Source organism: Notolepis coatsorum (assembly GCF_963971535.1).
Source record: "Notolepis coatsorum genome assembly, chromosome: 11".
NCBI classification, from domain to species: Eukaryota; Metazoa; Chordata; class Actinopteri; order Aulopiformes; family Paralepididae; genus Notolepis; species Notolepis coatsorum.
In genome coordinates, this window is record NC_140175.1 from 88,488,200 (window position 1) to 88,507,276 (window position 19,077).

Below are 19,077 nucleotides of genomic sequence, written 5' to 3' on the forward strand. Positions count from 1 at the left end.
AACAATTTGGCATGGGGCCACAGATCCTCAGGGCCTTCTACAGAGGCACCACGGAGAGCGTACTGACAGGATGCACCACCGCATGGTTTGGTAATGCCAACCAAAGCGACCGCAGAGCACTGGAGAGAGTAGTGCGAACGGCCGAGAAGATCTGTGGAAGCAAGCTACCCACCATAGTCAGTATCTTCACCGAGCGGTGCGTCAGCAAGGCACACAGGATTCTGAAAGACCCCAGCCCCCCCAACCACAAACTGTTTGAGCTCATGCCGTCTGGCAGACGGTACCGGAGTCTCAGATCCACCTCCAAAAGAACTTTGAACAGCTACTTCCACCGGGCCAACAGGCTACTGACTGAGAGACTCTGAACCATCATGGGCACCTACAAAATGTCTTGTTAAAGTAATATTGTGTATAGGATTATTTTAAGTATATTTGTTGTATTGCAATATTGTATTTGTATGTAATGTATTTTATGTATATAATGTGTATTATTTATTTAATGTATGTGCACACTACTACGGTTGAGGAGCCTAGGAAAACAAGAATCTCACGTTTTGGGAATGTATATACATTCTAAAAAGCTGTGACAATAAACCTATCTATCTATGATAGATGCTATTAACCTACAGTGTGCATGAAAAAGAAAACACTGCCTAGCTTGTGATGGTTGACTAATGTGATTATTCAATTATATTTTATATAATATATATTTTATATATTTATATATGTATATATATATTTATATATCTTGATACTATGACTTTCTCAAAGGATTGTTAACATGGTAAATTAGAAGTGAACAGGTAAACACGTTTGTTTTTCTTTCCATAACTTTGGTTTAATTGTAAAGAGCATAATGTACATTGGGTGGTGTAATAGACATGATCTTGTTCCATGTAGGCACAAATGGAAAACATTTATAAGATATCACTCAAGAACCTCAAATGACTCAGTGCAATGTAATGGTTTAATGCGTAAACAAAAATCGAAAATACTGCTATATATATACGTCCTATCATGTGAAAATAAAATAATTGCTTTTCTTTGTTGTCATTTGCTGTAACTGTTATTTACCCAATGATAAAGTAAAAATAGCCAAACACTTTTTCAGACAGAGCGTGTCATACATTGCTATAGGTCAGACAGGTGATGTACAGGTATTAATATATCTAGAATTCAAAGAGCATTCACATTTTACAATCCACAGTTGATCTGGAAGAGGGGGTTTGGGTATAAAACAAGGACAAAGAGAAAATCAAAAACAACTTTCAATATGCTGTAGAAAAGCTTCTTTTTAACATAATAAAATATATCATTCAGTCATTTTAAGTTAATACTATGCTACATTTACACAGAGTAGACGGGGTCTTGTTTGGGTGGGTGTCAGCGAGGGTTGAGCCACTTTGGAGCGGGAGTTCTGTGCGTGTGTTGGTCCGTGCTCTGACTGTCACCCGCCTCTCCGGAGCCCGCTTCTCCTCCTGGGAAAAAACAGTTTCATGAGTGTCATCATTTCACACAGACACATGCCATCTGATGTGCAGACACAGACAGTGGCAAAACAGGGTCAAATAACCCAGAACTTCAGTTGATCATCTACAAAGAAAATTGTGAAACTTGCCCAGAATTGCATACTTGTTTTATTTCCTCTAAAATACCTTATTTTCGTGTAACATGCATCAATCTGCTATACTTAGTATGCTATACTATCCATTTATTCCGTAAAGATGTCTAGCAGCTTGATACAAAAACATGTACTCTTTGGGTTTACCCTGAATCACTGGATACAAGGTTTAGAATAACATTATTTTACCATGTTCATATATTGGCCGGCTAGGATGTGAAGGTTTTGAAACTATTGTGAGCCTTTTCAGGGTCTTTATCACATAATGTATATAAACATACACATCACATTCATATATATATATATATATATTTAAAATTAATTAATATATACGGCATATGTAAAAAGCAGTTTATAATGCTGTGTACTCCTATTCTTATTTTTTCTTTTTGACTACCTAAATGTTTATTGTGAGCGATCTGTGGTACTGAATTTCCCTCTGGATCAATAAAGTACTTCTATTCTATTCTATTCTATTCTATTCTATTCTATTCTATTCTATTCTATTCTATTCTATTCTATTCTATTCTATGCTATTCTATTCTATTCTATTCTATTCTATCATCAAGACATGTGGACTATGCGTCTCCAGGACCACATCAGTCTACCTCCCTGCCTCTCACTTAAAGTCTCATTTCAATTAATTACCTGCTTCTGGCAGTGGCTTGAGCTTGCCGGCGATTTTGGCAAAGAACTTGAAGGTGAGACAAGCCCCTGTCTCCCTGTCACAGATGCCTCCTTTGCAGTTGCATGTCTTGCGGCACTCGACCCCATATGTTCCATACATGCAGTCTGTGAAGAAAGAACAGAACGTCAGAACACGATATGCTTGAATGTGATAACAGTTCTGTTAATCGGTTTGGACTATGGGCTGTAATAGGGGTCTATCCTCAACTAACATTATCTAACTGTATTGCAGTGATGTACAGCTTCACGTGTGGATGATATACGCACCAAATATAGCTACATTTAGAATTCAAGTAACCTTTCAAGCATTTTTAAGGCAAGGATCTTTCCAATTACGCATATAACATTAACAGGTCTGTAAGTAGGCTGTATATCTTAATATATAATTAATTAATGGTATAATTTATTTGGGGGGATCTAACAAATACAAGATACCTTTATCATAATGAAATATTGCACTGGGAGCAGTAGACTTCCATTGTAGCCCCAACAAGGCACTATTTAAGTCACCTATATGCTCAACAAGGTAATATTTAGTAACCTGTTTCACCATTCTCAACAATTAAGGCACTATTTAGTAACCTGTTTAGTCATCTATTCTCAACAAGGCACTGTTTAGTAACCTGTTTAGTCATCTATTCTCAACAAGGCACTGTTTAGTAACCTGTTTAGTCATCTATTCTCAACAAGGCACTACAATCTATTCTCAGCTATAGGCACTATTTTGTATAACCTGTTTAGTCATCTATTCTCAACTAGGCACTATCTATTTCATAACCTGTTTAGTCATATTCTCAGGCACTATTTAATAACCTGTTTAGTCTCCTATATTCTCAACAAGGCACTATTTAGTACCCTGTTTAATCACCTATTCTCAACAAGGCACTATTTAGTAACCTGTTTAATCACCTATATATTTGGTGAATGGAGTTGATTTATCTAGTGCGCAGCAGATGCGTCACGGCCCGTGAACAATACCTTTGCAAATGCCATATTCATCGCCATAGTCGTCCTCGTCCTTGTAGAACTCGCAGAATAATCCTGGTCCACACTTCACCCCGTGCATCCCCGACACTGTGCGGTAACAGTGTTCCCCTCTGCTCGCCGCGCAGACCTGGCAGCAGCCGCAGTCATCCAGGACGGTCCGTCTGCACCGCTGCGTCGCGCCGCACAGCTCCACGTTGCATCGCTCCGGGCAGTTGACTGCATACTTGACACTTGCGCCCCAAGCCTCAACATCCCGCACTATCATTGAGGACAAGACCGTGAAAACGATCAAGGACATCGTTGAAGGTATCGGAGGAGGCAGGCTGCTACCTTTTGGACGAGCTAAAACAGACTTCCCCGGACGGAGAGACAGACCACCTCTGGCGACTTGAATGGAGTGACCTGTGGTCCATCATGTTACGATGGTTATCAGCCTTGAACAACTTTGTTTTGCAAAATGGTTTGCCCTCGTCAATTTCCTCAATCCGGTGTTGTCATCCTTTTGCCAGCCTTCCCCCTTTTAGAAATCCGGCATGGAAGTGGGATTTACACTGGACAGCCATCCAGGAATTGAAATTCGTGCGACCTGATACCATAGGCTGTTTTTAGTTGTTTGTCTGTGGGTGCCGAGGGAGTCCAAGCCCCCTTGACCTCCATGACTCCTCACATGCTCCTTAGGTTACCAGACCCAGGGTAAATAGGTAGTAAATTAGTAACATCACACACAGTCACACACAGTCACACACACACACACACACACACACACACACACACACACACACACACACACACACACACACACACACACACACACACACACACACACACACACACACACACTTTACATTTTTCTATCCTTGTGGGAACAAAAAAGGGGGAAAACGTAACCATAAGTAAAGTAATGTCCAGTATATTGCTGTCCTGAAACCAACTGTAACAGTTCACATAGGGCTTCATCAGGGTACTGGATATGATGCAAGTGCAACACGTACCCATCCAGCGATGTGTGCCAATGGAGATCCAGGTGTAACTAAGGGTATAGAGAATTCAAGTCATAATCATAATCCTGAACAATATGCAATATTATAAAAACATGACCAACTATAAACTACATCATATTATATAGTAACAGAATACACAAAAATAGTATTTATCATAGAAAATATAAAATGCAATACTATTGTATCTACAGGAATCAACTACAGCTTATATGTTTTAGAGAAATGTGTAAATGTGTATATAATCCTTTTCCAGATCTGGGTCCGGCTGAGTCCCCGACTGTAGGGGTATTAGAATTGGGATTTAGCAGAGGGAGCGGATGGGGCCTAGGGTTTACTAACCTATGGGTGATGCGCTGGTCCTTCTTGCCCTCCAGGGCGACTTGCAGTAATTCCCCAAACACCCACACTTCCCCTAATACCTCCCACACCCGGTGGCAGTAGTGATAGATGATATAATTTCTCCCCAAAGCAGTACCTTTCCTTGTTGACGAACGGAGACCTGTCCCAATGATGCATAGGCCGTGGGTAAGAAGGGGTTAAACAATAATGTATATTAACCGAAAGGAAGGGGTTAAACAAGAATGCACATTAATGGACACGCACACAGTGATCCCATTTGTACGCCTCTCCTTTTATATAGATTAGCATATAATCGATACAAGGCACGATGCATAGCACTTAGATCTTACAAGTAGAACGGTTAATATGCTTTACACTCGTCCGCAGGGAGAGAGAGAGGGTACTGGCGAGCTCCGCGAGCTACTCAATGGGATTTATTATTATTAAACACACGTGCCGTCTGCACACCTTAACCACATAACCCATGTAACCAAAAAATACAGTGGGCCCACAATTGAAACAAAAGTCCTATCTAAGCCGGCATTCCCCAAAATAACAAATGTCGGGGCGCCCCTAGTCACTGGTGCACGTGCCAGTTCAATGTATCTATTCTCTTCGCCCTTAGAGGGCACGCTTTCTAAAAGGAGAATGTTCGCCGATAAAGTTCCAGCGCTCGGAGCGCTAACTGTACCTGGTTTGAGTGTACCAACCGAGTGCTGGCCTGCTCCCGCAACGAATGTCCGTGTTGCGAGATGGCCGTTGAACAGTCCCGTGGTTGTCACCTGTGATAGCAAGGGGCTGGCTGGGCGGACGTTTAGGCAGGCGACAGCTGGACTGGCTGTCGGCTAGGCGAATGCTGGAGGCGGGTGCGGTCCGGCGTCATCTGTTGCGATGTCTTCTGCGGGGCTGGGAGACGGTGGGGCGACGCGCGAGCTAACTGTGCTACTAGGCCTGTACTTGAAGCTAAGCTGTGGGTCAGTGCGACCCCCTAGCCTTCCGCCTATACTTTAGCTAAAACGCAGCTTGTGCAATATCCACAGCACTCTCCGGCAGTAGAACGTCTTCTTCTTGGTTCAAACGTACCCTAAGCACTAACTGGGAAGCTAAACTATCGCATACGACGTTACTATCCCGCACCGTGACGGGAGTCGTATTCCGTGTGTCTTTAGTGTCGGGAGCTCCTGCTCTACACGTCTGCTTGCTTCAATGGAAAACGATGAAGAGGTCGTCCCGCTGTAAGTGCTCCACCTTCAGCCAGCGTCTTCTTCACCTGCCGTCACCAGCCCAACGTCACCCCAGCTCCCCCTGGCGGCAGTCCAGTGCCATGTCCCACTACTAAATGTCAGTATTAGGAGGTGGAGAATCAAGACGGGTCAGCAAGTTACACAACGTTATCATGAACACAGTAGAGTACAAGGAATTAGAGTTAGACACATTGAATTATTGTTAGACATATTCAGGTGTCTACATATGCTGGCCAGTATGACTTACGAAACGACCATAGTGTCTTTATACCTGCACTGTACATAATAATAATAATAATACTACAACTCTGTACATACATCTGATTAGCACTATACTCAGTAATACTCATTTATATATTCTATACCCAGTTTAATCACCTGTACATTGTATATTACTATTGCACTTTACTGTTACATTTGCACGCTGGTTGGATGCCAAACGTATTTGAGTTGTACTGTAGCTTATGCTGTATAATGACAATACATTTTAATCTAATCTAATCTAAAAGTCTAAATTCATGCCAAAGGGCTACAATGTTTTTATCCCAGTCTTTTGGGTTATACAGTCCAGTAGGCCTATATTGTTATTGTTGGATTATGACCCTTAACATCTGGTCTGGTGTCCCCATTGGCACTGCAAGGTTGAGAAATTACATCATCTGTCGTCATTCTATATCACACACAACTCAGCTCCCTCTGTTATCTGAGGGACATTAAGTTGTTTCTGTATCATTAGTAGACATGTTCTGTTCCAGGTTAGATTGATATTGTTGTCCACATTGCCTGACTCAACTTCCAGTTATGGTAATGCAGATAGAAATGACCCATGTCAAACCTGTTTTGTAATAGAATAGATCAAATAGATTAGATTTTATTAGATTAAATGCAATTTCATTATACAGCCCAAGTACAGTACAACAAAACGAAACCTTACTTGGTCCCAAGAAGAGGGTCTCGTGTATTATTGGGTTTAATAGGACATTTATTGTACATTGGAGGGGGTTGCGTTACGACATTTACAGGGGCCAGTTTCGAATTGCAGTCTCTCGTAGGTGCTCTTTGTGTCAGGATCCGCTCTCCCAGCCTGGTTCGATTCCTCCCCTGTTTGCCCAGGCTGGCCACACGATCCCTCCGCCTCAGAAGGCCTGCCCTGCAGCTCCCTCTAGCGGACTCAATACGTTACTCCCTCTGTTAGTCGGTTTTCACATGTTTAATCTCCTGATGTCCTTAATGTTTACCTCAATGTTCAATGTGTATTCCTGTGTAGGGATGGGAATCGAAAACCGGTTCCCGTTGGCCGATGCCTGGAACCGTGTGGCTCCCGTGACTTTCGATTCCCTTATCGCTGCCAGGGTTTTCCTACAGTTGCGCAATAATGTTAGCGTTAGCATGTAGCCAGGGCCGCCTCAGGGGGTGTGCGAGCAGTGCGGTCGCACAGGGCCTCGCGGGAAGGGGGGCCTCGCAAAAAAAGAAAAAAAAAAAAAAATTATTATTTTTTTTTATTATTATTTTTTTTTTATTTATTTTTTTGCGAGGCCCCCCTTCCCGCGAGGCCCTTTTTCATCACAGACCTAAAATCTAGTTTTGCTTATATGCTTATATATTTCACATTAGACACGTTTGTAGAATGTGTCTGACTTGTTCCTGGGTCTGCAGTCCTGCAGCTGCAGACATACTCACTATTGGAGCTCAGCCTCTGGGGTTCTGCAGCAGCATTGGTTTCAACGAAGGGAGTGGTTTTACTTACATCATGTGTAGACAGTGTAGTACGCCGGCAGCGTGAGTCGGCTGCGTTTGACATTTTCGCGCGTGCAGCTTTTGACTATGCTTAGTTATGCCCAATAGCCAAGACGAAGAAAGAGGTCGGTCATTATCAGTCGGTCGGTCACCAACCAAGGAACGTTGACGAAAGGCCTCTCGCTAGCGGGACAAATGGCCGGAGCCTTTCATGGTATAGCCATGTCGGCTAGTAGCTAGCTTAGCTAAATGCTAACTAGCGTTAGCTAACCTAGCGAGGCGAGGCGAGTGGATGTCTTTTCAAAAGAAGGAGAAGAGAACTTGTGAGCAGATAAATCTGTTAGGCAGCAATACGCCGAAATTACACCGTGGGGCCAAGAAAGTCTCCTTCCACGTTGATACTGCGTTATGGTGAGTCAACTTATGATTATATACCCGCCGTGGATCTGAGTCACCTGACCCTATCTCTCTTTCTCTCTCTGGAGCCGGTCGACTAGCTAATACTACTAGTAGCTAACTGTGTGAGCTAACTGTTAGCCAGTTAGCTGTTTAGCGTCAGCTGGGAACGTTCGTTTGATGCTATCAGTTAGCCTTGAGAATAGCAGGCCCTTTGACAGAAGATGTAGTCGGGCCTGCACCATGACAAGGCTCTGGCCATAGCTTCTTTTTGTCCCGCCAGCGAGAGGCCTTTCGTCAACGTGGAGACCTTGCGGCCTTTCGCCCTGCGTTCATCGTGCAGGTAACTTGGATTAATGAAAATGTCATGATGACATTACCCCACTCTTCCTTCCTTCCCCTCCCGAATGTTTTGTTAATAACGATGTTTTTTTCCAGGCAAAACATATGCTACTTCACAACATTTGGAGATACGACATGTGCTGTGTGTGAATGGTCGTTTGTGTAGCTTGGGTAGCGTTGGGCCGTTGGCCAAAGCTGTGTGTCACGTGGCCTGGTGTCACAGTACCTGGCTAGCCTATTTAGCTGATGTCGGCCATTGGCTCCTTGCTGCTTTGGTTTCTCTGTTGACCCTCTTCTTGTTGGATTTAAGTGTTGATCTTTGTCCTTTTGAATCTCTCATACATGCTATAGTCTCTCTCTAACACACACACACACATGACAAACACACATGTTCTCTCTCTCTCTCTCTCTCTCTCTCTCTCTCTTTCTAACACACACAGTCTGCCTATGGCGGCCTTTCTCGATGGCTAGGCTGTGCTCAAGGATCTTCAGTCACAGTGCTCAGGTATTCTGCCACTGTGTACTCTCTGTTTAGGGCCAAATAGCATTTCAATTTCTTTCCAATGTGTCTCTCTCTCTCTCTCTCTCTGTACACTGTATATTGACTGTAGAACGGGAGCTCTCTCTCGCTCTCTCTTTTGCTATATGTTGACTGTATCATGCCCCGCCTCGGGCAGCGCTATTATTTAAGAATATGTTGACTGTATAAAAAAAAAAAAAAAAAAATATATATATATATATATATATATATAATTTTATTTTTTTTTTACCTTGGGGGGGGGGGGGGGGGGGGGGGCCTCGCGTTAAATCTCGCACAGGGCCTCGCATTTCTCCCAGGCGGCCCTGCATGTAGCCATGGCAGACTCTATTTGATTCCTTAAGGGCTCGAAATTGCCTGGGTTTTGGTAATATGCTCCCGAAATGCTCCCGCTGTTTGGCTACTTCTATGTGCAGTGAAAACTACTTGAATGCTTTAGAACCTAGTCATTGATTTAGTTCAGGGTGAGCTAAAATTAGCCACGGAGCTAACGCTAGCTAACGTGAGCTAACGCTATTTAATCAAGCTCACAAAGAGAGATAAACAGCTGACAGCGGATAGTACAGGTACAAATACAATAAAACAGCAGGTGGGGGCTGTTGTGTAAACCTTGTACTCTTTAGTTCACATATAATAAGAGACGGAGTGTTTGTTTACTAGTCTCTGTAAGCCAGGAAGTACTGTGGTGCAACATACAAATGTGTCCGTGTAGCAACACAAGCCAATACCTTATAGGACAGGGGCCCGGGGAGGGAGCTCTCTGTGTGTGTGTGTGTGTGTGTGTGTGTGTGTGTGTGTGTGTGTGTGTGTGTGTGTGTGTGTGTGTGTGAGAGAGACAGAAGTCAGAGGAATAACGACCTGTTATTCAATAGATTAAATTAGTTTAAGAATAAAAAAATAAATACATTTTAAGAGAATCTCAAATACATTATTTTATTTAAGTGTAGGCTATAGTTAATGTTTAATTTTTTACAGTTTTTGTATTTTTCTGACATGGGGGCTCAACAATAAATGACAATCAGAAATGTTGTTATTCTAACCAGCTTAGACCCCTACGCTCTGCATCTTCTGGCCGCCTCAGACCTACTCCTATCCAAGCTCCGGGAGGGTCATCAAAGAGAAGTCGCCTATTCTCAGTCCTTGCCCCACAATGGTGGAATGAACTACCCACCCCAGTTAGGACAGCCGAATCACGTCCAATCTTTCGCCGTCGACTAAAGACGCACTTCTTCAACCATTATCTGAATAAAAAAATATATATCTAACCCTAACTAACCGTACTGTCATGCACTTGTCCTAATAAACTAACCTACACTGTAGCACTCAACACTTTGATGAACATTGTTGCTCAGCTGATAGAGTTGTGCCCATCCTGATGGCTTGTCGTACAGAACTTGTAAGTCGCTTTGCATAAAAGCGTGTAGCGGTTTTGATGCATACATGTAACCTGTAGTAGCATACTGGTTATGGCGAATAAAACGTTCTATTCTTCTAATCTGTCTCGGGTCTCGGCGGCTGTAGCGTGGCTGGGGGCCTATTTGGCTTTCGCTCTCATCTTGTTGTTCTGAGCACCGCGTCCGCTTGGGTATTTTTACCGGCGCTTCCCGCTGTGTTTTGAACGCTGCCCAGCCTGCCAATGAACATTAGTCAGCCGGCTAGCCCTATCGCCGGTGAGCAAATAATTACAACATAGCGGGGAGGGGGGGGGCCCCGCCCTCTGCGCGAGATGCATCCAGCTGCAGCCCTGCAGCGGCAGAACCATACTCCCACTGCCACACTGCACCCTGTTCGTTACGAAATCTAAGAGGATAGCCTACAGTGGGGGCGGGGCCCTCTAAGCTCCGGGGCCCCCCCGCTACGCCACTGACATGGGTACCTTAGTCATGTATATCTTGTAGACCAGGCCCATTGCAAGTTGCTGTACTCTGTCGTCTAAGGCAAGCCATCCTAGGTTGGCAAAGTGTGCAGGGATGAGGTGGGTTCTAGGAGTAAGGTCAAGCAGTAGTCTGACCAGTTTGGTTTGAGATGTTTGTAATTTTGTTTTTAGCGCCTTTGAGGTGCTTTGGTACCATGAGGTGCAAGCATAGTCGTAGTACCCTTGAATGAGTGCTCCTGCCAGAGTCTTCAGGGTATTCTTGTTTACCAGTGAGGAGATCCGGTACAAGAATCGAGTTCGTTGGTTGACTTTTTTTATTACATTGGATGCCATTTTGTCACAGGAAAGATTTGCCTCTAGGATGGAACCCAGGTAGGTAATATCTTTTCTTTCCTTGTGACAATATTGTCACCCACTGTAACTGAGAAGCCGTCGGTCTTGCTGAGTTTGTTATTTGAACCGAAGAGAATGGACTCCGTTTTGCCCAGGTGTAATGATAGTTTGTTATCAGCGAGCCATATGCAGATTTTGCCTAGTTCTGAGCTGAGGGTTTTTTCAACCTGTAACTTGTTCTTGTCAGAGACCAGCAGGGCTGAGTCGTCCGCAAACAGGAACAAGTTGCAGTCACAAGCTGACGACATGTCATTTGCATAAATTAGGAACAGTAGCGGACCTAGTATGCTTGCTTGTAGGTTACTAGCGCAAACACTATTGAGAATGTACAGTTAAAAGAAGGGGGTGCAAATGTCCATAATTATAGTCTATGCACAGGTAGCAGACAATACACAGCAATACACAGGTGACTAGCAGCCTCTCAGTTGGCTGAGAGAGTTGTCGCCAACACAGGTGGATGTATTAGCGAATTAGATTAGATTAGATTCTATTGTCATTATACACAGCACAAGTACAGTACAACAAAAAGAGGTTTGGCATCCAACCAGAGTGCCAAACTTATTTTTGTTGTACTGTAGGCTACTTGTGCTGTATAATGAAAATGAATTTGAATCTAATCTAATCGAACTATCGAATGGCTGTTGAACAAAAGGAAGGAACCATTCTTAGAGTAAGTGCAGGGTTAAGAAATGTCTCATTGAAAACCAGCATTGTCAACAACACCGATGTGTGCAGTGTGTGGATATTGTGCGTTTGTCTATGCCTGGGCCATCTAATCTGTCATGATGTGCTCTGTCCTTGTGTCCATGACTGTATTTTGCCCTGTATCCCTATCTTATGTCCTACTATATGTGCTTTTGTTTTTATTATAATGTTATTTATCTTGCTTGTATTCTGTTTGTATTGCTAACTCTTTTTTACATAGGATTTTAGCCTGTACCTTCTGGCAGGGGGGCCAGGCACGTGCACACATAGAGCCCAATGGGTGCTCGAGCACCTGCCCTTTTGTGCCTCATAAAAAAGTGCCCTTTTTATGCCAATTTATTATAATATATATTTTTTTTGCTTGCAGATCCACTTTACACCAAAAACGAAATACTGTATATGTACAAATATGCTTGCTTCGGACCGCACAGGCCCAGTGCCCTTTTCAGCCTTTGAGCACGTGTCCCTCTAAAGTCCTGTGCACGTCCCTGAGGGGGACTACCAATGGAAATTAGCCTTCTTGGCTAAAATTGGGTGCATTTACATTTTTAAAATGTTTATTAATGTACATTGTCCCCCTTGAACAAATAAAGTAAACCTAAACCTATTCCTTACTACACTTGGCTCACATCCTGAGCTGCCTCTACACCCTAGTGGTTCCCAAACCTCTCCTCGAGGCACCCCAGCCGTTCCATGTATTTGTTAAATTCCACCACCAGCACACCTGATTCAACTAATAAAGGGCTTGTTAAGTTGAATCAGGTGTGCTGGTGGTGGAATTTAACAAATACATTGAACGGCTGGGGTGCTTCGAGGAGAGAATTGGGAAGCACAACGTCACACAACCTGCGAAAACAGCTCTGCGGCCCAAGTGCCTTATTACTGTACAAAAACTGATCTCTGCGATCAAATTAGTTTGAAAGAAAAGTGGCAGTAATAACCCTGAATTGGGTGTATAGAGTATCACAGAGCTTGTCTGAACATGAGTTATGCAGTGATGTAGTTATCAGAAAAGTAAACACAATTTTTTCTGCACAAGTAAACCACACCTTGATCGCTGTCACCTTCATTTCCATGGACACAGTGAATAAACATGGTTGGCACAGACATCTTTTTCCAACTAATGTTTTGATTCTTATTTACTAAAAAAGATAAATATAGAGATGTCAGTGGAACGTTGTTCAACTCTGTGTAGGAGTGTGCACTCAGCTCAACCTTGAATTCTGTATGTCGGCTTACAGAATATACAGTATAGTCCGGCACCACCAGCAGGCCAATGTTTTCAAATTAGTGCATCTTTTAGCTTATAATGGTAGTGTCTGGTTAGGTGTGAGGGATAATGGAGGTACTATCCAAGGAGGGGTCCGGGAGGGGGGGGGTTCGAGCTGGAGCATATGTGTGTAGGGTTTTAGAAAATAGGTATTAGGGGTATATCCTGTATAAGGCATTTGTATAATTGGTAATTTCGTTGGATATACACTGTATACGGTAAAATATTATTATAGACTTTTTTTTTGTTTCCTGTTTCTGTACTTGCAGGTCATTTTAGCCACCTTGATTGTTAGTTTCATTATGCATTGTGTGTTGAGTACTGACTTTTAATAATTTTTGTTTTGCAATAATAAAAAAAAAAAAAAAAAAAAAAATAATAAGTGCATCTTTTGACACGTTAGTCACTTTCATGACCCTAGAGGAACAAACCTATTGATTTCGGTCACCCCGTCACCTTCCCGCTATTGTCACCATTAATTCAAACTAAGAACAAGATATCTTGAAAAGCAATGGCCAGATTGCTATGAATTTGCTGTGCACATTCATGACCCCAAGAGGACGACCTTTCCCCACCAGGCTAAACTTCCCATTTCAAATGAGTGCATGTCCTGACCTATTAATTATATAGTCACAACATTTGCCACAACCTTGCCTCTAGCGCCACCATATGGATTTATAACCTGGGTGTGGAGACTGGCAATATCAGCAACTCTTGTTTCTGTCATCTACCAGGTTTTGATTGATTGATTGAAAACTTTATTAACAGATTGCAGAATGGGTACAATACAGTACAGCTCAATACACACAATTGTTAAGGGGATGCAGACCAGATAAATACTTTCGTCTGGTTTACATCAGGGTCCCCCATTTTCAATTCATAATGACATTATGACATACGCAACATACAGATATATATATATATATATATATATATATATATATATATATATATATATATATATATATATATATATATATATATATATATATATATACCTTTTACCTTATATTTACCTTATATATATATATATAAGGTAAAATGTTGCATGTGGAAGTAGGCATTTCTATCCCTGACAAAGCAAATACTCATGTGATCTGTATGTTTGTTGTCTAAATAATTACCTACCTCCCTACCTGCATTCTCATAGTTTTCTTTCCTTTTTTTCTCCTTTTCTTTTCTGTAAACATAATTGGTTGCATAGCCTGGCTTGGTTAAGTGGATGATCACATGGATATGGGGCTACTGACTGTATTATGAACATTATTTTACTTAGGGTGAAAAAAACATTATATATAAAAAAAAATATATATAGTATAGACTAGGTATTCTCTAGTTCTCTTATACTTTGTTCAATTGTTTTTCGCCTTCCCCCCCCCCCCCGTTCGAATGTGGTCTATGGTTTTTGTCAGATAATGTTACTGGTATTCATGCAGGAACCCACAAGCTGCTGGTGGAGAGAGAGTGTTGTGATATTGCGTCCCAGGGACACTGCCTTCACTGGGACAGGGAGAGAGAGAGAGAGCAATCGCACCGGCGTATCACTCCTTCCTAGAAAGACAGTTGATCAAATAGATGGCTTTGGACCATTTTCGATTGAAAATACCTATCTTACCGATATAATTATTTGCGAAACGCTTTTGCTGGGTGCTGAACGAAGGGGCTTGGTCGCTCTTGACAGTGTTACCGTTAGCATTAGCAGCCAGGCTACAACACACTGCACTGCAGCTAGCTCCAGCCTGGCAGCCACACAGCGTGTGCAGGACACGGAGGAGGGAGGTAGGGTCTCATGTCAAATGCATGTCTTTTAATAGCTGATAATGGCGGAAAATTATAGAATGTTAATTTAATGTTGAGTCTTGCATAATGTCAGCTGGGGGCGAGCAACGTTAACGTTACCATATGATGCTATAAAAATAGCCCCATAGCTATAGCCTGCTAGATGGCGAGCTAACGTTAGCAAATGTTAAACAGTATTGGTTAGTTCATGTGCTTTTTTGTGTGTGTTGTTAACCTTTAACTGTTACTACTACTTCGTCCCAGTGGTGAACATGGCAAAGCCGATTAACTTAACGAAGGCGTTCAGCCACTGTCACCTCCTCCAGTCCTTGTAACGGGTTCACATTGACATTATTAGGGTTAACTGTCAGAGATTAACGCTGCTGGCAAGTTATTAATGTAACTGTTATGTTCGATCAGCAAAGTCAAAACAACTGACGCGCTAAGTATTAATAGAGCGACGAGTGGGCTAATTATATATATATATACCCCTTTACATCACCACGGTGTGGTAATAATAATTCTAAGGACATATGTCACTCATGTGTTCCATCATTAGTTATGATGAATTGAAAATGGGGGACCCTGATGTAAACAAGACGAAAGTCTTTCTCTGGTCTGCATCCCCTTAACAATTGTATGTATTGAGCTGTACTGTACTGTACCCATTCTGCAATCTGTTAATAAAGTTTTCAATCAATCAATCAGAAGGTACTCCAGCTACCTGGGTGAGATGTTTAGGCTGCTGTGCTGGTTTGACTCAAGTAACTATTCGTGGAAACACCCTCAGCACAGGAACATGCATGTAGCATGGGGGTCAGTGGTTACACCTGTTGTGTTTCAGATACATGTAGCTTTTGCAGCATGCTTCTCGTTTGGCTACATCCCTCGAGTCTAACTGTGACTTTAGGATTCTTTGAAATCTGATTCGTTTCTCTCTCGCTCACTCTCTCAAAAAAGAAACATTGCACAATTGCAACCATTACTATGTCATAGTTCTTATAAATACACACTGCTGCGTATATTCACATTTAATGACCGGTCTAATGATACGCGTAGTGTTGTTGATAGATTTTTAACTTGATTGGTTTGACTGACATTATGGTTGTTTCTTGAGCACATCCTATTGATTGATGTCTGTCTGTCATTGACGCCTTGCTGAAAGGCTTGTGGATGAATGGTCTTGGTCCCTCTCTCAAGCTGTGCAGCTCAGAGGGATACTACTGGTCATTATGGTTATTAGGCATATAATTATATTGTATTAACCAATTGAACAAATGTAATTTTCAAGAATCAATAATCAAGAGGTTTATTTGTCACATACATACCAGGGCATACAGTGAAATGCGGGTGGTCATGCCCATATCGACTGTGCAATAATACAATAATAAAATAGACAAGAAAAAAATACCGGTAGGTAAGACACAAGATGTGCATGATTAAAAAAGACAGCATCAAAGTTAAACACACCGGCAGGCTACATACTGGCTGGGTGTTATAAGGTACAGTGACCTTATTGCCCCCATCCATTTCATAGACTATTATTAGCAGCAAGTAATATAACCTGTAAATATTCCAGACAGACAGATGGGTCTGAAATTGCATGGCACTAGATGAGGTGTTGAGCCAGCCAGGCTGTTGTTACACATTGAGAAAACAAATGAGGGGCCTGAACTCTCACGTCTGGCTATTCCAGATCGCTGCTCACCGTGTTATGATCAATGCGTGTAGTAGCGCCTACTACTAGCTAGCTAGACGACAAGGGAGCGTGCCTGACCGAGTCATGAGTCCAGCCTTTACTGTATGACTGACTGCTTCCTGTTATTTCTGTCCACGGATTGGAAACCATATAGCCCCCAAGGCCTCACGCTAGGCGAGAGAGACGAGGAGCTCGGACTGTACAATATGAAGAGAGGCACGGCGTTCGTATAATTGGCAGCCCATAAGAAGCACTCTGTCATTTTATGTTTGGCCACCCGTGCTCTGTGCATAGACCACTTAGATGGAATGCATTAGGCATGAACGCTGATGAGGAGAGAGACTCCGTACAGTGTGCTGCTGTGCCTTGAGCGTTGCATTAACATGTTTGAATAGTAAGGGAAGTGAGCGCTCCGTCTACTCTATTTTATAGGTCGGCATTCATTTTGATATAATAAGCCCACTTAATCAGGTTGGAGTTTGTCATGGGAATAGCCACGGCGCTGATATTGTAACTGCTACTGTAGCTGTTACTTGTAAGGAGAAGGGCCTGTTCGCCATAGCCTATGCATGTGTTGAATGTCACCCCCCCCCCCCCCCCCCCCCGGTCCCTCGCATGCTCGCCAATTGTTATGAAAGCAGGTTGAGAATGTGGATCATCAGGCAGATGGGGTTTGGCAGAGGAGTGGGGTAGTGTGTCACACGTCACAGGGTCCACCCGGCCCAGAGGAAGACCAGGACGGCATGCGTGACACCGACCCGGAACTACATGTGTGTTTAAATAAAATCACAGAGAGGCATGGTGCTCGGTGCTCTCGGATTACCTCACTACCACTACCGGTGGACTCTCTCGCTCTCTCGCTCTCTCGCTCTCTCGCTCTCTCTCTCTCTCGCTCTCTCGCTCTCTCGCTCTCTCTGTCTCTCAAAGTGGGCCTGCTCTAGTCTACTGTCCACACCATCTGTTATGAAATGAAGAGGCCCTTAAATCCATAGCCATGATGATATTGATCTGACGAAGACACGGTTGCCCTTTACTGTGATACCACACTCTGGATGGGTCACGTATCGCCGGTGTTCATTTTCAACGTCGCGGCCGGTGGTTTTTGTGCGACAACATTGAGGCAGGAAACTACTCCTACGTACATGGAGTTACTGGTTAGTTAGTTCTAATCACATTGACACATACTGTACTAGATTAGAGTTAGCTGCTTATCACGTCACAATGCCTTGAACCTGAACCGGCAGGGCCAGTTGACCTAATTCATCACCACCCACTGGGCCCATGGCAGGACACCCTATCTATGGGCCAGACCGGCTGTTTGGAGGAAATGTGGTAACGCCAAGGAGGGAAGCCACTGTAGGATTTAGTAACATGGTGTATATAGTTGGCTTGATTTACTAGTAGTAGAGTAGGAAACCTGGGTGACTAATGTCTGAGCAGCAAATGTTGGCTTTTTCCAATCTGATGGAGTGGACTGTGTTGGAAGCCTAGTAAGGCCAGTGTACTTTGATGTTTTTTCTTCTTCTTGTCAACAAAGCCTAGGAAAAGACCAAAACCTACTATGTATTTTTTCCCCTACTCTCTCCTAGACCGTAGGAGCTGTCAACCAGGAAGCCATGTTCCCGTTGTATGCTGGAAACCATTACATAGCCTACAGCTTGCAAACACATATTTAGCATCTTTAAATACATTATCATGCAAAACGGGGGCATTGTAGGTATTACACAATTTACTGAAAGAGGCAACACGCTCTATCGATCTATCCATTTTACAACAATGGAGTTCTATGACTTCTGGATATAAGATAAGATGAGATATTCCTTTATTGATCCCCTGGGGGAAAGTCTGGCATCATAGCACCATGGGAGAGGGGGAGGGGAGGCACAGGTATGGGCAGGGTAATAGTAGAAAATAAATACATAAATAACCCTAACCCTAACCATAGGCAATCAAATTTGATCTGAATATAAAAACATGAGAAAAATAAACAAAGGTGCAGATGAGGATCTGTATATTATATATATATGTATATATTAATTGGTTATATTATATGTTATAATAAATATAGGCAAGAAAGAATTAGCTGGAGAACTAACGGCTGCAGAACTCGAGAACTATCAGGAACGTCTGACCAGTGTGTCTGACTCTTAACCACCAAAACCTGCATGTTAGGGTACCTTGTCACTATACTGCACCTTGTTTACTTTATTCTTACTCATAGTATATATTCAGATTAAAATTCTTTATTGCCTATATTTATTGTATTGTCTATATTTATGTCTTTCTACTATTACCCTGCCCATACCTGTACCCCCCGCCCCCATGCTGCTATAACGCCTGCATTTTTATATAGATAGATAGATAGATAGATAGATAGATAGATAGATAGATACTTTATTAATCCCCTTGGGAAATTCAGGTAATCTCGCAGCTCACACAGTATACAGACATTGACAGTCTCAT

General features: G+C 42.7%; 1 protein-coding gene across 1 annotated transcript; it reads right to left on the bottom strand.

Annotated features, from left to right (window-relative positions):
• Positions 1-855: 855 nt before the first annotated feature.
• esm1 (endothelial cell-specific molecule 1) lies at positions 856-3,673 on the bottom strand. The gene is made up of 3 exons (XM_084325521.1): positions 3,287-3,673; positions 2,270-2,413; positions 856-1,478 (listed from the first exon to the last, which is right to left on the bottom strand). The coding sequence occupies exons 1-3, from the start codon at positions 3,591-3,593 to the stop codon at positions 1,384-1,386; spliced, it is 546 nt and encodes a 181-aa protein (XP_084181647.1). The 5' UTR covers positions 3,594-3,673; the 3' UTR covers positions 856-1,383.
• Between the last annotated feature and the right edge of the window lie 15,404 nt (positions 3,674-19,077).

Coding starts and splice junctions, on each gene's coding strand:
- esm1 (XM_084325521.1), bottom strand. CDS start 3,593: ATGTCCTTGATCGTTTTCACGGTCTTGTCCTCAATGATAGTGCGGGAT. Junction 2,414..3,286: donor TGAATATGGCATTTGCAAAG/GTATTGTTCACG, acceptor CTTTCTTCACAG/ACTGCATGTATGGAACATAT. Junction 1,479..2,269: donor CAAGCCACTGCCAGAAGCAG/GTAATTAATTGA, acceptor GTTTTTTCCCAG/GAGGAGAAGCGGGCTCCGGA.